At 51.5% G+C, this 17111-nt stretch overlaps 1 protein-coding gene across 1 annotated transcript; it reads left to right on the top strand.

Annotated features, from left to right (window-relative positions):
- Positions 1–271: 271 nt before the first annotated feature.
- LOC144612167 (EEF1A lysine methyltransferase 3-like) lies at positions 272–8127 on the top strand. Its single transcript, XM_078431731.1, has 3 exons — positions 272–472; positions 5764–5875; positions 7733–8127. The coding sequence occupies exons 1-3, from the start codon at positions 272–274 to the stop codon at positions 8125–8127; spliced, it is 708 nt and encodes a 235-aa protein (XP_078287857.1).
- The last annotated feature ends 8984 nt before the right edge of the window (positions 8128–17111 follow it).

Below are 17111 nucleotides of genomic sequence, written 5' to 3'. Positions count from 1 at the left end.
CAGTCTTTCCAATCTTTCCTCATATGACAGTCCCGCCGTCCCGGGGATTAACCTGATGAACCTACGCTGCACTGCCTCAATAGCATGGACGTCCTTCCTCAAATCAGGCACGGCTCATTCCTGCCGACTGGTTGGAAGACAACAAAGGCTTTTCATGGTACTAAAGCGAGCCGGGGTAACGTAAGGCATGTTATTTTCCTGACCACAGCAGGCCGTGCTGCCGCGATCGAGCTTCCCGCCCACGTACGAGAGGGAAGGGGGGGTATATCCCATGTCTGGAACAGCGCGGACCGATCAATCGGAGGCGCCCGGCGGCGGCGACACGGAGAGCGAGCGGCAAGCGGATCCCACCCTCTCCAAAACCAAGGAGGTGTTTGCAGATCAGGAAAGGCGTTTCGAGTTCTGCGGTCACGTCTTGAAGATCACGCAGCAGCTGAGCAAGTTTGCCATCCCAGCGATAATCTGGCAGTCAGTAAGTGTTCATGCTGTACCAATACTGAAAGTACTGACAGAAGCCACGCTGAATTTACTACAAGTAAACAAGCAGGTGCAGCAGGCAGTGAAGAAAGCTAATGGCATGTTGGCCTTCTTAACGAGAGGATTTCAGTACAGGAACAAAGAGGTCCTTCTGCAGTTGTACAGGGCCCTGGTGAGACCACATCTGGAGTATTGTGTACAGTTTTGGTCTCCAAATTTGAGGAAGGGCATCCTTTCTATCGAGGCAGTGCAGGTTAATCCCCAGGATGGCGGGACTGTCATATGAGGAAAGATTGGGCTTGTGATCACTGGAGTTTAGAAGGATGAGAGGGGATCCTATATAATCTCACACCCTGTTTTGTGAGGTTATATATAAGTGCATCAGCAAAGACCAACATGACAGGATAGACTAAATGTGTATGAATAAACTGCAGATGCTGGTTTACATCGAAGGTAGACACAATTCGTTTCTTATAGAAACGTATAAAATTATAAAAGGACTGGACAAGCTAGATGCAGGAAAAATGTTCCCAATGTTGGGGGAGTCCAGAACCAGGGGCCACAGTCTAAGAATAAAGGGGAGGCCATTTAAAACTGAGGTGAGAAGAAATATTTTCACCCAGAGATTTGTGAATTTGTGGAATTCTCTGCCACAGAGGGCAATGGAGGCCAAATCACTGGATAAATTTAAAAGAGAGTTAGATAGAGCTCTAGGGGCTAGTGGAATCAAGGGATTTGGGGGGAAGGCAGGCACGGCTTACTGATTGTGGATGATCGGCCACGATCACACTGAATGGCGGTGCGTACAGGCTCGAAGGGCCAAATGGCCTCCTCCTGCACCTATTTTCTATGTTTCTATGACTCAAGGGCCGCAGTTGGAGCACCGATCCCAGACAAGGGATGGCAGGCTCAGATGGAGTGACTCCATGACTCTATGACTCTAAGACTCCATGACTCCATGACTCCATGACTCCATGACTCCATGACTCCATGACTCCATGACTCCATGACTCCATGACTCCATGACTCTATGACTCCATGACTCTATGAATCCATGACTCCATCACTCCATCACTCCATGACTCCATTACTCCATCACTCCATGACTCCATCACTCCATGACTCCATCACTCCATGACTCCATGACTCCATCACTCCATGACTCCATGACTCCATGACTCTAAGACTCCATCACTCCATGACTCCATCACTCCATCACTCCATGACTCTATGACTCCATGACTCCATGACTCCATGACTCCATGACTCCATGACTCCATGACTCCATGACTCCATGACTCCATGACTCCATGACTCCATCACTCCATGACTCCATCACTCCATGACTCCATCACTCCATGACTCCATCACTCCATGACTCCATGACTCCATGACTCCATCACTCCATCACTCCATGACTCCATCACTCCATGACTCCATGACTCCATCACTCCATGACTCCATTACTCCATCACTCCATCACTCCATCACTCCATCACTCCATCACTCCATGACTCCATGACTCCATCACTCCATCACTCCATGACTCCATCACTCCATCACTCCATCACTCCATGACTCTAAGACTCCATCACTCCATGACTCCATCACTCCATCACTCCATGACTCCATCACTCCATGACTCCATGACTCTAAGACTCCATCACTCCAAGACTCCATCACTCCATGACTCCATCACTCCATGACTCCATGACTCTAAGACTCCATCACTCCATGACTCCATCACTCCACCACTCCATGACTCCATGACTCCATGACTCCATCACTCCATCACTCCATGACTCCATGACTCCATCACTCCATGACTCCATCACTCCACGACTCCATCACTCCATCACTCCATGACTCCATGACTCCATGACTCCATGACTCCATCACTCCATGACTCCATCACTCCATGACTCCATGACTCCATCACTCCATGACTCCATGACTCCATCACTCCATGACTCCATGACTCCATGACTCCATGACTCCATCACTCCATGACTCCATCACTCCATGACTCCATGACTCCATCACTCCATGACTCCATGACTCCATGACTCCATCACTCCATGACTCCATCACTCCATGACTCCATCACTCCATGACTCCATGACTCCATCACTCCATGACTCCATCACTCCATGACTCCATGACTCCATCACTCCATGACTCCATCACTCCATGACTCCATCACTCCATGACTCCATGACTCCATCACTCCATGACTCCATGACTCCATCACTGCATGACTCCATGACTCCATGACTCCATCACTCCATGACTCCATCACTCCATGACTCCATCACTCCATGACTCCATCACTCCATGACTCCATGACTCCATGACTCCATCACTACATGACTCCATCACTCCATGACTCCATGACTCCATGACTCCATGACTCCATCACTCCATGACTCCATGACTCCATGAATCCATCACTCCATGACTCCATCACTCCATGACTCCATGACTCCATCACTCCATGACTCCATCACTCCATGACTCCATGACTCCATCACTCCATGACTCCATCACTCCATGACTCCATCACTCCATGACTCCATGACTCCATCACTCCATGACTCCATCACTCCATGACTCCATCACTCCATGACTCCATGACTCCATCACTGCATGACTCCATGACTCCATGACTCCATCACTCCATGACTCCATCACTCCATGACTCCATCACTCCATGACTCCATCACTCCATGACTCCATGACTCCATGACTCCATGACTCCATCACTACATGACTCCATCACTCCATGACTCCATGACTCCATGACTCCATGACTCCATGACTCCATCACTCCATGACTCCATGACTCCATGAATCCATCACTCCATGACTCCATCACTCCATCACTCCATGACTCTATGACTCCATGACTCCATGACTCCATGACTCCATGACTCCATGACTCCATGACTCCATGACTCCATGACTCCATGACTCCATGACTCCATGACTCCATGACTCCATGACTCCATGACTCCATGACTCTATGACTCCATGACTCTATGAATCCATGACTCCATCACTCCATCACTCCATGACTCCATTACTCCATCACTCCATGACTCCATCACTCCATGACTCCATCACTCCATGACTCCATCACTCCATCACTCCATGACTCCATTACTCCATCACTCCATGACTCCATCACTCCATGACTCCATCACTCCATGACTCCATGACTCCTTCACTCCATGACTCCATGACTCCATGACTCTAAGACTCCATCACTCCATGACTCCATCACTCCATCACTCCATGACTCTATGACTCCATGACTCCATGACTCCATGACTCCATGACTCCATGACTCCATGACTCCATGACTCCATGACTCCATGACTCCATGACTCCATCACTCCATGACTCCATCACTCCATGACTCCATCACTCCATGACTCCATCACTCCATGACTCCATGACTCCATGACTCCATCACTCCATCACTCCATGACTCCATCACTCCATGACTCCATGACTCCATCACTCCATGACTCCATTACTCCATCACTCCATCACTCCATCACTCCATCACTCCATGACTCCATGACTCCATGACTCCATCACTCCATCACTCCATGACTCCATCACTCCATCACTCCATCACTCCATGACTCTAAGACTCCATCACTCCATGACTCCATCACTCCATCACTCCATGACTCCATCACTCCATGACTCCATGACTCTAAGACTCCATCACTCCAAGACTCCATCACTCCATGACTCCATCACTCCATGACTCCATGACTCTAAGACTCCATCACTCCATGACTCCATCACTCCACCACTCCATGACTCCATGACTCCATGACTCCATCACTCCATCACTCCATGACTCCATGACTCCATCACTCCATGACTCCATCACTCCACGACTCCATCACTCCATCACTCCATGACTCCATGACTCCATGACTCCATGACTCCATCACTCCATGACTCCATCACTCCATGACTCCATGACTCCATCACTCCATGACTCCATGACTCCATCACTCCATGACTCCATGACTCCATGACTCCATGACTCCATCACTCCATGACTCCATCACTCCATGACTCCATGACTCCATCACTCCATGACTCCATGACTCCATGACTCCATCACTCCATGACTCCATCACTCCATGACTCCATCACTCAATGACTCCATGACTCCATCACTCCATGACTCCATCACTCCATGACTCCATGACTCCATCACTCCATGACTCCATCACTCCATGACTCCATCACTCCATGACTCCATGACTCCATCACTCCATGACTCCATGACTCCATCACTGCATGACTCCATGACTCCATGACTCCATCACTCCATGACTCCATCACTCCATGACTCCATCACTCCATGACTCCATCACTCCATGACTCCATGACTCCATGACTCCATCACTACATGACTCCATCACTCCATGACTCCATGACTCCATGACTCCATGACTCCATCACTCCATGACTCCATGACTCCATGAATCCATCACTCCATGACTCCATCACTCCATGACTCCATGACTCCATCACTCCATGACTCCATCACTCCATGACTCCATGACTCCATCACTCCATGACTCCATCACTCCATGACTCCATCACTCCATGACTCCATGACTCCATCACTCCATGACTCCATCACTCCATGACTCCATCACTCCATGACTCCATGACTCCATCACTGCATGACTCCATGACTCCATGACTCCATCACTCCATGACTCCATCACTCCATGACTCCATCACTCCATGACTCCATCACTCCATGACTCCATGACTCCATGACTCCATGACTCCATCACTACATGACTCCATCACTCCATGACTCCATGACTCCATGACTCCATGACTCCATGACTCCATCACTCCATGACTCCATGACTCCATGAATCCATCACTCCATGACTCCATCACTCCATGACTCCATCACTCCATCACTCCATCACTCCATGACTCCATCACTCCATGACTCCATGACTCCATGACTCCATCACTCCATGACTCCATCACTCCATGACTCCATCACTCCATGACTCCATGACTCCATCACTCCATGACTCCATGACTCCATCACTCCATGACTCCATGACTCCATGACTCCATCACTCCATGACTCCATGACTCCATCACTCCATGACTCCATCACTCCATGACTCCATCACTCCATCACTCCATGACTCCATCACTCCATGACTATGACTTACAGATGCAGATGCCGACTTGAAACGTTATTGGCTGTTGTTGCCGTTTCAGGGCCTCGTTCTCTGCCGCTACTTTGAGGAAGAGCGCATCACCTTCACCGGGCAGAAGGTGATGGAGCTGGGGTCCGGGACGGGCATCGTGGGCATCCTTGCCATACTCCTGGGTGAGTGGGCCCATCCGATGTGTCTCAATGTCCTTCGTCCCCTTCCCAACCCCTGCGACCCTACAAGACACACACACAACGCTGGAGTAACAGTGTAGAGTAGAGCTGCGCCCTCACAGCGCCAGAGGCCCGGGTTCTATCCGGGCGCTGTCTGTATGGAGTTTGTACCTTCTCCCCGTGAGCTGCGTGGGTTTTCTCCGAGATCTTCGGTTTCCTCACACAATCCAAAGACGTGCATGTTTGTAGGTCAATTGGCTTGGTGTAAAAATGCAAAATTGTCCCTCGGAAAGGGTAGGATAGACTTAGTGTGCGGGGATCACTGGTCGGTGCGGACACGATGGGCCGAAGGGTCTGTTTCCGCGCTGTACCTCTCAACTAAACTAAACTAAAAGCCCAGCGGGACAGGCAGCATCTCTGGAGACAAGGAATGGGTGGCATTTATCCCCACTCTTTGCTTTCTTTCTGCCAACCAATTTTCTATCCATGTCAGTACCCTACCTCCAATACCATGTGCTCTAATTTTGCCCACTAATCTCCTACGTGGGACCTTGTCGAAGGCTTTCTGAGAGTCAAGGTACACCACATCCACCGGCTCTCCCCTATCAATTTTCCTAGTTACATCCTCAAACGTTTCCAGAAGATTAGTCAAGCACAATTTCCCCTTCGTAAATCCATGCTGACTCGGAACGATCCTGCTACTGCTATCCAAATGTTCTGCAATTTTGTCTAAATGACTCCCTTGACTAACCATCTGTCCATTACCTCCCCAGAAGGACAGGTGTCTTGACTTGAAACATCTGGCCATTCGCTCTCCGAGTAGGCGGATGCCTTGACTTGAAACATCTGTCCATTACCTCCCCAGCCGGACACGTGTCTTGACTAAACATCTGTCCATTACCTCACCGGACGGACATGTGTCTCAACCTGAAACATCTGTCCATTATATCCCCAGACGGACAGGTGTTGGACGGACTTGGAACATCTGCATTCCCTCTCCGGATGGACAGGTGTCTCCACTGAAAACATCTGTCCCCCATCAAAGATGGACAGGTGTGTTAACTCGAAATATCTGTCCAGGTGGCCGGATCTCTTGACTTGAAACATCTGTCTGTTCACTCCAAAGATGGAACAGACGTGTCAACTGTAAACATCTGCCCCTCCCCTCCCCAGATGTTGCATGCCATAGCCTTCCCAGATGGACAGGTGTTTCAAGTCAACACATTTGCCCATTCCTTCCAAAGATGGACAGGTGTCTCAACTTGAAACAACTGTCCGTCCCATCCAAAGATGGCCAGATGCCTTGACTCAAAACATCTGTCCATCCCCTCCCCAGATGTTGCCAGTCCATTCCCCACCACAGATAGGTTGATACAAAAGGCTGGAGTAACTCGGCGTGTCAGGCAGCATCTCTGGAGAGAAGGAATGGGTGACGTTTCAGGTCGAGACTTTTCCTCAGACTGAAGAAGGGTCTCGACCCAAAACGTCACCCATTCCTTCTCTCCAGTGATGCTGCCTGACCCGCTGAGTTACTCCGGCATTTTGTGTCTACCTTCCATTTAAACCAGCATCTGGAGTTTTTTCCCCCTCACCACAGATGTCCTGACCCCGAAACGTCGCCGTCCCATTCCCTCCATGGATGCTGCCCGACCCACTGCTTCCTCCGGCACCTTACGCCTTGGCTGTCCCGTGTTCCCCAGTTCACGTAGCTCCCCGCGGAGGGGGTGAGGGGGGGGGGGATGGGGTGGGTGGAGGGGGGGGCATAGGGGGGGTGGAGGGGGGGTGGGGAGTTGGGGGTGGGATGTGGGCGCGGCTGGTCGACCACGCAGTGAATGGACGTGCGCGCCCGATGTTTGGCAGGGGGAGAGGTGACCCTGACCGACCAGCCCGAGGTTCTGGGTCAGATCGAGCACAACGTGGCCAGAAACGTCCCACCCTCCGTCACCCCCCGCCCCAGGGTGGCCGCGCTGTCTTGGGGCGAGGACCAGGACCGGTTCCCCAAGGACTACGACGTGATCCTGGGCTCCGACATCGCCTACCGGCCGCGCACCTTCGAACCGCTGCTGAAGACCCTCCTGCACCTGAGCCATGGGCGCACCGTGATGTACCTCAGCTCCATTATGAGCGAGGAGATGGGCGCCCTGGACTTCTACGGCAACATCCTCCCTCATGTCTTCCACTGCGAGCTGGTCCACCGGACCCGAAACAAAGAGGTCAACGTCTACAGGGTCACCAGCAAAAGCTTCAGACACTAGAGAGCGAGGACCTCATTTGAGGAAGGACATCCTTGCTATTGAGGCAGTGCAGCGTAGGTTCACCAGGTTAATCCCCGGGATGGCGGGACTGTCATATGAGGAAAGATTGGAAAGCCTGGGCTTGTATTCACTGGAGTTTAGAAGGATGAGAGGGGATCTTATAGAGACGTATAAAATTATAAAAGGACTGGACAAGCTAGGTGCAGGAAACATGTTCCCAATGTTGGGGGAGTCCAGAACACAGTCTAAGAATAAAGGGGAGGCCATTTAAAACTGAGGTGAGAAGAAACTTTTTCACCCAGAGAGTTGTGAATTTGTGGAATTCTCTGCCACAGAGGGCAGTGGAGGCCGATTCACTGGATTAATTTAAGAGAGAGTTAGATAGAGCACTTGGGGCTAGTGGGATCAAGGGATATGGGGAGAAGGCAGGCACGGGTTACTGATTGTGGATGATCAGCCATGATCACAATGAATGGCGGTGCGTACAGGCTCGAAGGGCCAACTGGACTCCTCCTCCACCTATTTTGCTATGTTTCGATGACTCTATGAATCTGGCAGCTCGTTCCATACACCCACCACCCTCTGTATGAACAAGGAGCCCCTTGGGTTCCTATTAAATCTTACCCCTCTCACCTCAGAGCTGTGCACCCTACTGATGGACTGCCCATACGCTGGGGGCAATTGACTAATCATTAATCTTGTCAGCAAGCCCGGCACTTTGTGATACTGTGGTCTCGAATGAAATAAAATTTGGACAAATGATTCTTGAGCATTCTTTCACATGAAATAAAATAGTTTATAGGCAGACGACGGGACACAAAAATCTGGAGTAACTCAGCGTGCCACACAGCACCTCTGGAGAACAGAGATGGGTGACGCTTCCGGTCGAGACCCTTAGTTTAATTTAGTTTTGTTTGGAGATACAGCGTGGAAACAGGCCCTTCGGCCCATCGAGTCCGCACCGACCAGCGATCCCCGCACACCAACACGGGGGACAATTTGCACATGCACCAAGCCAATTCACAATCACACAATCACACAATCACAAGTATGTTTTGCAACATAGGAGAAACTTCATTTGCCGTACAGACATAACAATAAAAAGCAACAGGACACACAAAATACATGTTAACATGAACATCCCCCACGGTGATTTCTCCACATTCCTCACTGTGATAGAAGGTAAAAAACAGTTCAATCTCTCCCTTCTTTGTCCTCCAGCGGTTGGGGGCTCTAACCTTTATCGGGGGGGGGGGGGGGGGTGGTGGCAGAGGGATCTCAGCTCCCCCGCCCCGGCGATCTACCCCGGGTCGGGACCAGTCAAACCTCGTGCAGCTTTTGGAGCTCCCGAGCGGTCTCAAGATCTGTCCCAGGCAAGACCTTCAGCTCCGCGATGTTAGGCCGCAGAGCGACCGGAAAACAATCGCATCTCCGGCAAGATAAGAGATTGAAAAAAAAGTTTCCCCCGACCCCCACTTCCACCCCCCCCCCCCCCCCCCCCCCACATAAAACAAACCAGAGAACATTTACACAAACCAGAGAACATTAACCTACCATCTTGCACGTCTTTGGAGTGTGGGAGGAAACCGAAGATCTCGGAGGAAACCCACGCAGGTCACGGGGCAAAGCGTACAAACTCCGTACAGACGGCGCCCGTGGTCGGGATGGAACCCGGGTCTCCGGCGCTGTGAGCGCTGTAATGTAGCAACCACACCACTGCGCCACCGTGGCCGCCCTTCTTCAGACTGAGAGTCAGGGAAAAGGGAAACCACAGATGTACACGGTGATGCAGAGAGATAGAGAAGTATACACTGGAATTTAGAAGGATGAGGGGGGATCTTATCGAAACGTATAAGCTTATTAAGGGGTTGGACACGTTAGAGGCAGGAGACATGTTCCCAATGTTGGGGGAGTCCAGAACAAGGGGCCACAGTTTAAGAATAAGGGGTAGGCCGTTTACTCCCTACTTTTTGCTTCCTGTCTGCCAACCAATTTTCTATCCATGTCAACACCCGACCCCCAATAACATGTGGTCTAATTTTAGTCACCAACCTCCCATGTGGGACCTTATCAAAGGCTTTCTGAAAGTCTAGATACACCACATCCACTGGATCCCCTTCATCCATTTTACTTGTCACATCCTCAAAAAATTCCAGAAGATTAGTCAAGCATGATTTCCCTTCATACATCCATGCTGACTTGGAATTATCCTTTTACTGCTATCCAAATGTACCGTTATTACCTCTTTAATAATTGACCTCAGCATCTTCCCCACCACCGACGTCAGGCTAACTGGTCTGTAATTCCACGTTTTCTCTCTCCCTCCTTTCTTGAAAAGTGGGATAACATTAGCCACCAATCCACAGGAACTGATCCTGTATACACTGGAATTTAGAAGGATGAGGGGGGATCTGATTGAAACATATAAGATAATTAGGGGATTGGACACATTAGAGGCAGGAAACATGTTCCCAATGTTGGGGGAGTCCAGAACAAGGGGCCACAGTTTAAGAATAAGGGGTCGGCCATTTAGAACGGAGATGAGGAAGAACTTTTTCAGTCAGAGGGTGGTGAAGGTGTGGAATTCTCTGCCTCAGAAGGCAGTGGAGGCCAGTTCGTTGGATGCTTTCAAGAGAGAGCTGGATAGAGCTCTTAAGGATAGCGGAGTGAGGGGGTATGGGGAGAAGGCAGGAACGGGGTACTGATTGAGAGTGATCAGCCATGATCGCATTGAATGGCGGTGCGTACAGGCTCGAAGGGCTGAATGGCCTCCTCCTGCACCTATTGTCTATTGTCTAAATGCATAACAGATATGCAAAAAAAGGCTCGGTGAGAACGAGTTACAGGCAGATTCACCATGGCGATATTAGTATACAACCACTTGGGTAGGGGGATGGAGAGAGAGAGGGAGAGCAAGGGGTTACTTGTAGTTAGGGAAATCAAGATTCATAAGCTGCCCAAGCGAAATATCAGGTGCTGTTCCTCCAATTTGCGCTGGGCCTCACTCTGACAGTGGAGGAGGCCCAGGACAGAAAGGTCAGTGTGGGAGTGGGAGGGGGAGTTAAAGTGTTTGGCAGCCGGGAGATCAGGTAGGTCCAGGCGGACTGAGCGGAGGTGTGGAGGGAAACGATCGCCCAGTCTGCGCTTTGTCTCGCCGATGTACATGAGTCCACACCTGGAACAGCGGATACAGAAGATTTACAGCATATCTGTGAAGGGGCATTGATTGAAGTATTGGACGCCAGCTTAGATGTTTTGGAGTTTGGGCAGCCTGCAGCCCAGCGGTATGAACATTGACTTCTCTAACTTTAGATAGTTCCTCTGTTCCTCTCTTCCCCTCCCCTTCCCAGTTCTTCCTCTGTCTTCCTGTCTCCACCTATATCCTTTCTTTGTCCCGCCCCTCCCTGACATCAGCCTGAAGAAGGGTCTCGACCCGAAACGTCACCCATCCCTTCTCTCCAGAGATGCTGCCTGACCCGCTGAGTTACTCCAACATTTTGTCATAACTTTGAGAGACCAGATTTCGATCCCAACTACGGGTGCTGTCTGTGCGGAGTTTGCACGTTCTCCCCGTGACCTGCGTGGGTTTTCTCCGGGCGCTCCGGTTTCCTCCCACACTCCAAAGACCCGCGGGTTTGTAGGTTAATTGACTGGGGAAATGTAAAAATTGTCCCCAGTGTGTGTAGGATAGTGTTAGTGTGCGGGGATCGCTGGGCGGCACGGACCCGGTGGGCCGAAGGGCCTGTTTCCATGCTGTATCTCTGAACCAAACACAGAACTAGTGTGTATCAGATCGCTGGTCGATGCGGACTAGTGTAGATGGGGCATGTCGGCTGGTGTGGGTAAGTTGGGCCGAAGGGCCTGTTTCTCTAAACTTGACCACCTTGACCGTGTGAAGGGGGGAGGGGGGGGTAGAGACATATCCTTGTGTCCACCCCTCCCCCACCCTAACCTGTTCACCTTGTCCAGGTGAGGGGGGGGGGGGGGGATGGAGCAACACTCCATAGGACTTGCCCCCCTCACGACCACCCAAACCTCACCGACACGTCTACTCAGTGTGAAGAAGGGTCTTGACCCGAAACGTGGCCCAGTCCTCCTGTCCAGAGATGCTGCCTGTCCCGCCATTTTGTGTCTGTCTTCGTGTACTCAGCAGGTCAGGCAGCACCCGTGGAGGGAGTTGGGAATGGGCAGGCAGTGTTTTGGGGCTGGACCCTTTACACGATGCCTGGTTCTTCAAAGTGGGTCTTCCTTGCGATCAGATGGAAGGCCTGAAATATCCTCTCTAAATTATCGGACCAGAATCAGGCCATTCGGCCCATCCAGTCCACTCTGCCATTCAATCACGGCTGATCGATATCTCCCTCCCAACCCCATTCTCCTGCCTTCTCCCCATAACCCCTGACACCCGCACTGATCAAGAATCTATCTATCTCTGCCTTCAAAAATATCCACTGACTTGTGGCCTCCACAGCCGTCTGTGGCAAAGAATCCCACAGATTCACCACCCTCTGGCTAAAGAAATTCCTCCTCATGTCCTTCCTAAAGGAACGTCCTTTAATTCTGAGGCTGTGCCCTCTGGTCCTAGACTCTCCCACTAGTGGGAACATCCTCTCCACATCCACTCTATCCAGGCCGCTCACTATTCTGTACGTTTCAATGCGGTTCCCCCCTCATCCTTCCAAACTCCAGCGAGTACAGGCCCAGTGCTGACAAACGCACATTGTAGGCAAACAGTGTTCTCTGTACAGGTGCTGCCTGACCTGCTGAGTTCTTTTGTCCTCCCCACTCATCCACTCATCTCCCACTCCCACACTGACCTTTCTGTCCTGGGCCTCCTCCACTGTCAGAGTGAGGCCCAGCGCAAATTGGAGGAACTGCACCTGATATTTCGCTTGGGCAGCTTACACCCCAGCGGTATGAACATTGACTTCTCTAACTTCAAGTAGCCCCGGCATTCCCTCTCTCTCCATCCCTCCCCCACCCAAGTCGCACCAGCTTCTCGTTCTCACCCAACACATAGCTAACAACGGCCTGCTTCCTTTATCATCGTTACTTTGTTGCATGTCTTTCATTTATTGTTCTATATCTCTCGTTTCCCTCTCCCCCGACTCTCAGTCTGAAGAAGGGTCTCGACCCGAAATGTTACCCGTTCGTGGGAGAGTCTAGGACCAGAGGGCACAGCCTCAGAATTAGAGGACGTTCCTTTAGGAAGGAGATGATGAGGAATTTCTTTAGTCAGAGGGTGGTGAATCTGTGGAATTCTTTGCCACAGAAGGCTGTGGATATTTTTAACAGAAACACAGAGAAATAGGTGCAGGAGGAGGCCATTTGGCCTTTCGAGCCAGCACCACCATTCAATATGATCATGGCTGATCATCCTCAATCAGTGTCCCATTCCTGCTTTCTCCCTATATCCCTTGATTCCGTTAGCCCTGAGAGCTAAATCTAACTCTCTCTTGAAAACATCCAGTGAATTGGCCTCCACTGCCTTCTGTGGCAGAGAATTCCACAGATTCACAACTCTCTGGGTGAAAAAGTGTTTCGTCATCTCAGTCCTAAATGGCCGACCCCTTATTCTTAAACTGTGGCCCCTGGTTCTGGACTCCCCCAACATGGAGAATATTTTTCCTGCATCTAGCTTGTCCAATCCTTTAAGAATTGTATATGTTTCCATAAGATCCCCTCATCCTTCTAAGCTCCAGTGAATACAAGCCCAGTCGACCCATTCTTTCATCGTATGTCAATCCTGCCATCCCGGGAATTAACCTGGTGAACCTACGCTGTACTCCATCAATAGCAAGAATGTCCTTCCTCAAATTAGGAGACCAAAACTGCACACAATATTCCAGGGCTCACCAGGGCCCTGTACAACTGCAGAAGAACCTCTTTGCTCCTGTACTCAAATCCTCTCTCCATGAATACGAACATGCCATTAGCTTTCTTCACTGCCTGCTGTACTTGCATGTTCCTTCTCTCCCAAGATGCTGCTCGTCCCGTTGAGTTACTCTGGCATTTTATGTCTGCCTGGAAGCCCTTTTAGCTGTGACTGAATCCTTGTCTGACCTCTTCCATGAAATCCTGGACTGCCACCCAGCCTGTACATCTTCAGGGCTCCATGGAACATCAAATAGAGTCATAGAGTGATACAATGTAGAAACAGGCCCTTCAGCCCACCTGCCCACACCGGCCAACATGCCCCATCTACACCAGTCCCACCTGCCCACACCAACCAACATGTCCCATCTACACTAGTCCCACCTGCCCACACCGGCCAACATGCCCCATCTACACCAGTCCCACCTGCCCACACCAACCAACATGTCCCATCTACACTAGTCCCACCTGCCCACACCGACCAACATGCCCCATCTACACTAGTCCCACCTGCCCACACCGACCAACATGCCCCATCTACACTAGTCCCACCTGCCTACACCGGCCAACATGTCCCATCTACACTAGTCCCACCTGCCCACACCGACCAACATGCCCCATCTACACTAGTCCCACCTGCCCACACCGACCAACATGCCCCATCTACACTAGTCCCACCTGCCCACACCGACCAACATGCCCCATCTACACTAGTCCCTCCTGCCCACACCGACCAACATGCCCCATCTACACTAGTCCCACCTGCCCACACCAGCCAACATGCCCCATCTACACTAGTCCCACCTGCCCGCGTTTGGCCCATATCCCTCCAAACCTGTCCTATCCATGTACCTGTCCAACTGTTTCTTAAACTATGTGATAGTCCCAGCCTCAACTACCTCCTCTGGCAGCTCGTTCCATGCACCCACCACCCTCTGTGTGGAAAAGTTACCCTTCAGATTCCTATTAAATCTTTTCCCTTGAACCTGTGTCCTCTGGTCCTCGATTCCCCTACTCTGGGCAAGAGACTCTGTGCATCTACCCGATCTATTCCTCTCATGATTTTGTACACCTCTATAAGATCACCCCTCATCCTCCTGCGCTCCATGGAATAGAGACCCAGCCTGCTCAACCTCTCCCTGTAGCTCACACCCTCTAGTCCTGGCAACATCCTCTTAAATCTTTTCTGAACCCTTTCCAGCTTGACAACATCTTTCCAATAACATGGTGCCCAGAACTGAACACAATATTCTAAATGCGACCTCACCAACGCCTGATATGACTAAGTTCATGATCTGTTCGCCTTTCCAAACACACCCCACATCCCTGATCATTCTGCACTCCACAAGGCGATGAATTTGTGGAATTCATTGTCACAGACAGCTGTGGCCAAGTGAATGGATGTCTTTAAGACAGAGATAGATTCTTGATTGCCAAAGATAGATGCAAAAATCTGGAGCGATTCAGTGAGTCAGACAGCATCTCTGGATAATACAATACATGGAAAATAGGTGCAGGAGGAGGCCATTCGGCCCTTCAAGCCAGCACCGCCATGGCTGATCATAATCAGTACCCCCCTTTCTTCCCATATCCCTTGATTCCGTTAGCCCCGAGAGCTGAATCTAACTATCTCTTGAAAACATCCAGTGAATTGGCCTCCACTGCCCTCTGTGGCAGAGAATCCCACAGATTCACAACTCTCTGGGTGAAACAGTTTTTTCTCACCTCCGTTTTAAATGGCCTCCCCTTTATTCTAAGACTGTGGCCCCTGGTTCTGGACTCCGCCAACATCGGGAACATTTTTCCTGCATCTAGCCTGTCCAGTCCTTTTATAGTTTTATACGTCTCTATAAGATCCCCTCTCATCCTTCTAAACTCCAGTGAATACAAGCCCAGTCTTTCCAATCTTTCCTCATATGACAGTCCCGCCATCCCGGGGATTAACCTACGCTGCACTGCCTCAATAGCAAGGACATCCTTCCTCAAATTAGGAGACCAAAACTGCACACAGTACTCTGCCAACTATCTCGCTCCCAAAGGTAGGACAAGGTGATGTCACCGCCCCGCGCCCCTCGTGACCTCGCCCAGCCAGCGGACACGTGCTCCCACTCCACCAATGGTGGCCGGGAGATGGGTTGCTGTGCAACCTCCGTTAGGCGGCCTCCGGGCCCACACTGTCTGGGCCTACATTGTACGCACCTACATTGTCCGGGCCTACAGCGTCCGGGCCTGCACTAACTGCACCTACAGCGTCCGGGCCTATACTGACCGCACCTACAGCGTCCGGGCCTACACTGACCGCCCCTACAGCATCCGGGCCTACACTGACCGCACCTACAGTGTCTGGGCCTACACTGACCGCACCTACAGTGTCCGGGCCTACACTAACCATACCTACAGCGTCCGAGCCTGCACTAACCGCACCTACAGCGTCCGGGCCTACAGCGTCCGGGCCTACACTAACCACACCTACAGTGTCCGGGCCTACACTAACCACACCTACAGCGTCCGGGCCTACAGCGTCCGGGGCCTACACTAACCACACCTACAGCGTCCGGGCCTACACTAACCGCACCTACAGCGTCCGGGCCTACAGCGTCCGGGCCTACAGCGTCCGGGCCTACACTAACCACACCTACAGTGTCCGGGCCTACACTGACCGCACCTACAGCGTCCGGGCCTACAGCGTCCTGGCCTACAGCGTCCTGGCCTACAGCGTCCGAGCCTGCACTAACCGCACCTACAGCGTCCGGGCCTGCACTAACCACACCTACTGTATCCGGGCCTACAGCGTCCGGGCCTACACTAACCACACCTACAGCGTCCGGGCCTACAGCGTCCAGGCCTACACTAACCACACCTACAGCGTCCAGGCCTACACTAACCACACCTACAGCATCCGGGCCTACACTAACCACACCTACAGCGTCCGGGCCTACAGCGTCCGGGCCTACACTAACCACACCTACAGTGTCCGGGCCTACAGCGTCCGGGCCTACACTAACCACACCTACAGCGTCCGGGCCTACACTAACCACACCTACAGCGTCCGGGCCTACACTAACCACACCTACACTGACCACACCTACAGCGTCCGGGCCTACACTGAC

This window comes from Rhinoraja longicauda, chromosome 43 (genome assembly GCF_053455715.1).
Source record: "Rhinoraja longicauda isolate Sanriku21f chromosome 43, sRhiLon1.1, whole genome shotgun sequence".
Taxonomy (NCBI): domain Eukaryota; kingdom Metazoa; phylum Chordata; class Chondrichthyes; order Rajiformes; family Arhynchobatidae; genus Rhinoraja; species Rhinoraja longicauda.
This window is presented reverse-complemented; position numbering and strand designations above follow the sequence as displayed.

What these genes read in the sequence shown, in the direction of transcription:
- LOC144612167 (XM_078431731.1), top strand. Translation starts at nt 272, where the DNA reads ATGTCTGGAACAGCGCGGACCGATCAATCGGAGGCGCCCGGCGGCGGC. An exon ending in CAGCGATAATCTGGCAGTCA is followed by an intron (nt 473 to 5,763) that starts GTAAGTGTTCAT and finishes TTGCCGTTTCAG; the next exon opens with GGCCTCGTTCTCTGCCGCTA. An exon ending in CATCCTTGCCATACTCCTGG is followed by an intron (nt 5,876 to 7,732) that starts GTGAGTGGGCCC and finishes GATGTTTGGCAG; the next exon opens with GGGGAGAGGTGACCCTGACC.